The 3,217-nt window shown below is 50.9% G+C and overlaps 1 protein-coding gene across 1 annotated transcript; it reads right to left on the bottom strand.

Annotated features, from left to right (window-relative positions):
* Positions 1–1,174: 1,174 nt before the first annotated feature.
* On the bottom strand, positions 1,175–1,856 carry LOC123107485 (germin-like protein 9-3). Its single transcript, XM_044529473.1, has one exon. The coding sequence runs from the start codon at positions 1,820–1,822 to the stop codon at positions 1,175–1,177; it is 648 nt and encodes a 215-aa protein (XP_044385408.1). The 5' UTR covers positions 1,823–1,856.
* Positions 1,857–3,217: the final 1,361 nt, after the last annotated feature.

Below are 3,217 nucleotides of genomic sequence, written 5' to 3'. Positions count from 1 at the left end.
CCCGAGAGAAATCTCGGACCCGGGGTTCTCCGTGTCAGATGGTGTCGACGTCTCTACGTCGTTTCCTCCTTGGGGGCATCTTCTTGGATTTCTTCTGCTTCGGGTGGACTCGCCTCTTGTTGCTTCATCTCCACCTCGGCTCTGATCCTGGCTGGCCATTGTTCTTGGCGACTCGAGTTGAGCTTGCTTCAACATCCTGGGGGGCCTCGACGACACGCTGCCCTTCGACCTCGGCGGCAGTACACCGGTGTTGCGCCCTTCGGTCTCGGTGGCGCGTTGCCTTCTTGGCTTCGCCGGTGGCACACCGGTGCCGCCGCTCGAACTCGGCTACCCGATGCTCTTCGTTCGCGCCAGTGATGCTTCTCGGTATGCTTCTACTTTGGTGTCTCCTTTCCGTCAGGGTTGTGCTTCATGGTGGTCCGGACGACGATCGCGGGGACATCCTGGGGTGGCCTTGGCAGCACGCTGCCCTTCGACCTCGGCGGCGGTACACCGGTGCCGCGCCCTTCGGTCTCGGTGGTGCGTTGTCTTTTGGCTTCGCCGGCGCACACCGGTGTCGCCGCATGAACTCGGCTATCCGACGCCCTTCGTTCATGCCAGTGATGTTCCATTGTGAGTTGTTGGTCTGGTGCCCGTATGTTTCTCCCTAGGCCTTGTTGTGATTCATTGTCGGAGGTGGAACATGCTGCTCAGCGGAGCTCGCTACCCGAGATGTCGGTCTCCAGGGGTTTCGGTTTGGTACTGGTGCCAGCCTTCCCCTCCATTTTGTTTCTTTCTTCTAGTTTTGGGCTTTCTCTTGCCCTTTCCTGTAATTTTCTTTTGCGCCTTTGGGCGCTTACTTGTATCTGTACTGACTGCCAAGTCACCTTCGAGTTGGAATATAACAAGCGGTGGGGTTTTTTGGCCCCCCCGTCAATCTCGAAAAAAAAATCCGTGACAATCGACCGCACATCAAATAAACACAGAGATGTGCATAACAGGCGCGAGTAGAATTGGTGACAAACCAACATCTCAATCAGATAAAAATTTCACATCAGCACAATCACAACTCACAACAAGCACAGATTATTAATTTCACATATTATTGTCTACTTGGCGGCACCGGGATTGTTCCATCCCGCTCACTAGCTCAGGGCCTTATTAACTCAGAGCGGCGTGAAGAAGAACACATGAATCACTTCTTGGGCGGTGGAGTGAGCGCCGCCTTGAGCTTCTGCACGGTGGGCAGGTCGGTCTTGAATGACTTGGCGAGCACGGCATCATCGACGCCGGTGCCGAACACGGTGACAGGCACGGACACGGTGCCAGGCGCGGAGCTGCCGAACGCGGAGAGCGCCACGGCGGGGCTTTGCCCCGGGTTGGACTGGTAGTGCACCAGGCCCTTGGGGAACACAAACATGTCGCCGGCGGCCAGGTCCTGCGTGTAGAGCTTGCCGGCCGTGTCGACGAAGCCGACGGAGAGCGCGCCGTCAAGGACGAGCAGCAGCTCGGCGGCACGGGGGTGGGTGTGTGGCGGGTTCACGGATTCGGAGGGGAACTTGAGCATGGCGTAGGCTACGCTTTGCCCGTTGAGTGCAGGGAATTCCACCATGGTGGCCTTGGTCACCGTGAAGTTCTGCGTCGGCATCGGCATGGTCATGTTGCTGAAGCCGGTGTAGGTGAAGAAGTCGCCGGTGATGTTCATCGGTGGCATGCCGATCATGGAAGTCGGCACTACGAAATCGCTGAGGATGTCCGGGTCGCCGGCCACGGCGGCCAACGGCACCAAGGCCAGTGCAACCACCACCAACACCAAGGAGTAGTAGCAGTTGATGGACGCCATTGGAAATGGATGTAGCAGCAAGCTAAGCTAACAGTTTAGCTTTGCTAACCGATTGATTAAGGCTGTGGTTGAACGACTTGCTGTGTTAATTTATACGGAAGAGTTGGGCTAGTGATGTGATGGAGGGTTTGAGAAACCAAGGACGATGGATGCACATTGTGGAACAGCAAGCTGTAACCAGCTAGCGTTAATTGACAGTTTGACACACATCTGAGGAAGAATTAACTGGCCGATGTTATGCAATTCTTGGTGTCTCCAAGCATATGGATATACCTGCAATGCAGCGCGGAATTTATTTTTGCTTCCATTATAATGAAAACTTTGGTGTGTGTCCCTCAAGAAAGAAAAAAGACTTGGGTGTGTGAGTGTGTCTCATCCCCAACTTCATTAATCTGAGAAATTTAAAAATGTAACAACAAATATATGCATGTAATTTTTCCAAAGTCCAAACACAAAAGTCTAACCTATGTATGCACTAGCAATTTACAATAACTATGTTTTTCTTTAAGTCTAGAATATGTAATGTATGAACAAACCAAACTAGCAGCGAGTCGCCAATTGAACCAATCCGAATCAGGCCATACAGCAAATGATGACATCATTGAATATGTCAGCAATTAATCAACATGTTGCACGTAATGATTGTGAAATCATACTAACTAGAAGGATTAGGCACGCTTTGCTGCGCCGTTTATGTTGTTGTGATTTCATAGTGATCAAAATTGGATTGACACATGGGGAAGATAGTGACACTGGTGGAAAAAGGGCCTTTGGTCGCGGTTCGCAACTGCCATTAGTCGCGGTTGCGCAACCGCGACCAAATAGGCGCGACTAAAGGCCCCCCTTTAGTCGCGGTTGCTTAAGAACCGCGACTAAAGGCCCGTCCACGTGGGCGCCAGGCGGCCGTCGGGGCGGAGGACCTTTAGTCGCGGTTCTTCTGGCCAACCGCGACTAAAGGCCGCCGCAGGTTTAGGGTTTTAGCCCCCACCCCCTAAACCTGTTTTCTGTTTAATTTGTATTGTTTTATTTCTTTTGTGCTTTATTTTAATTTTGAAGGAGTTTCACATATTCTACGGTACTACATACATGCATATGAATGTACAATTTCAAACAAATTTGAAATTAGAACCAAAAAGAATTCAAGAGGAATATACAATATATATTCAATATCATCGGATGACCATATACAATTTTGAACAAGTTTCCATACATAATTTAATGCATATAAAGTTCTACGTCCTCGTAATGGTGTTCTCCTTTAGGATGGAGGACTTCCCTCCTGAACCATCCAGCTAGTTCCTCTTGAAGTGGTCGGAAGCGAGCTTCTGGACTAAGCATCATCCGGAGGTTATTCCTCTGAGCATTGGTATCACTCGGAACCCGCTCAGAGGTGTA

This window comes from Triticum aestivum, chromosome 5A (assembly GCF_018294505.1).
Source record: "Triticum aestivum cultivar Chinese Spring chromosome 5A, IWGSC CS RefSeq v2.1, whole genome shotgun sequence".
In the NCBI taxonomy this organism is placed as follows: domain Eukaryota; kingdom Viridiplantae; phylum Streptophyta; class Magnoliopsida; order Poales; family Poaceae; genus Triticum; species Triticum aestivum.
This window is presented reverse-complemented; position numbering and strand designations above follow the sequence as displayed.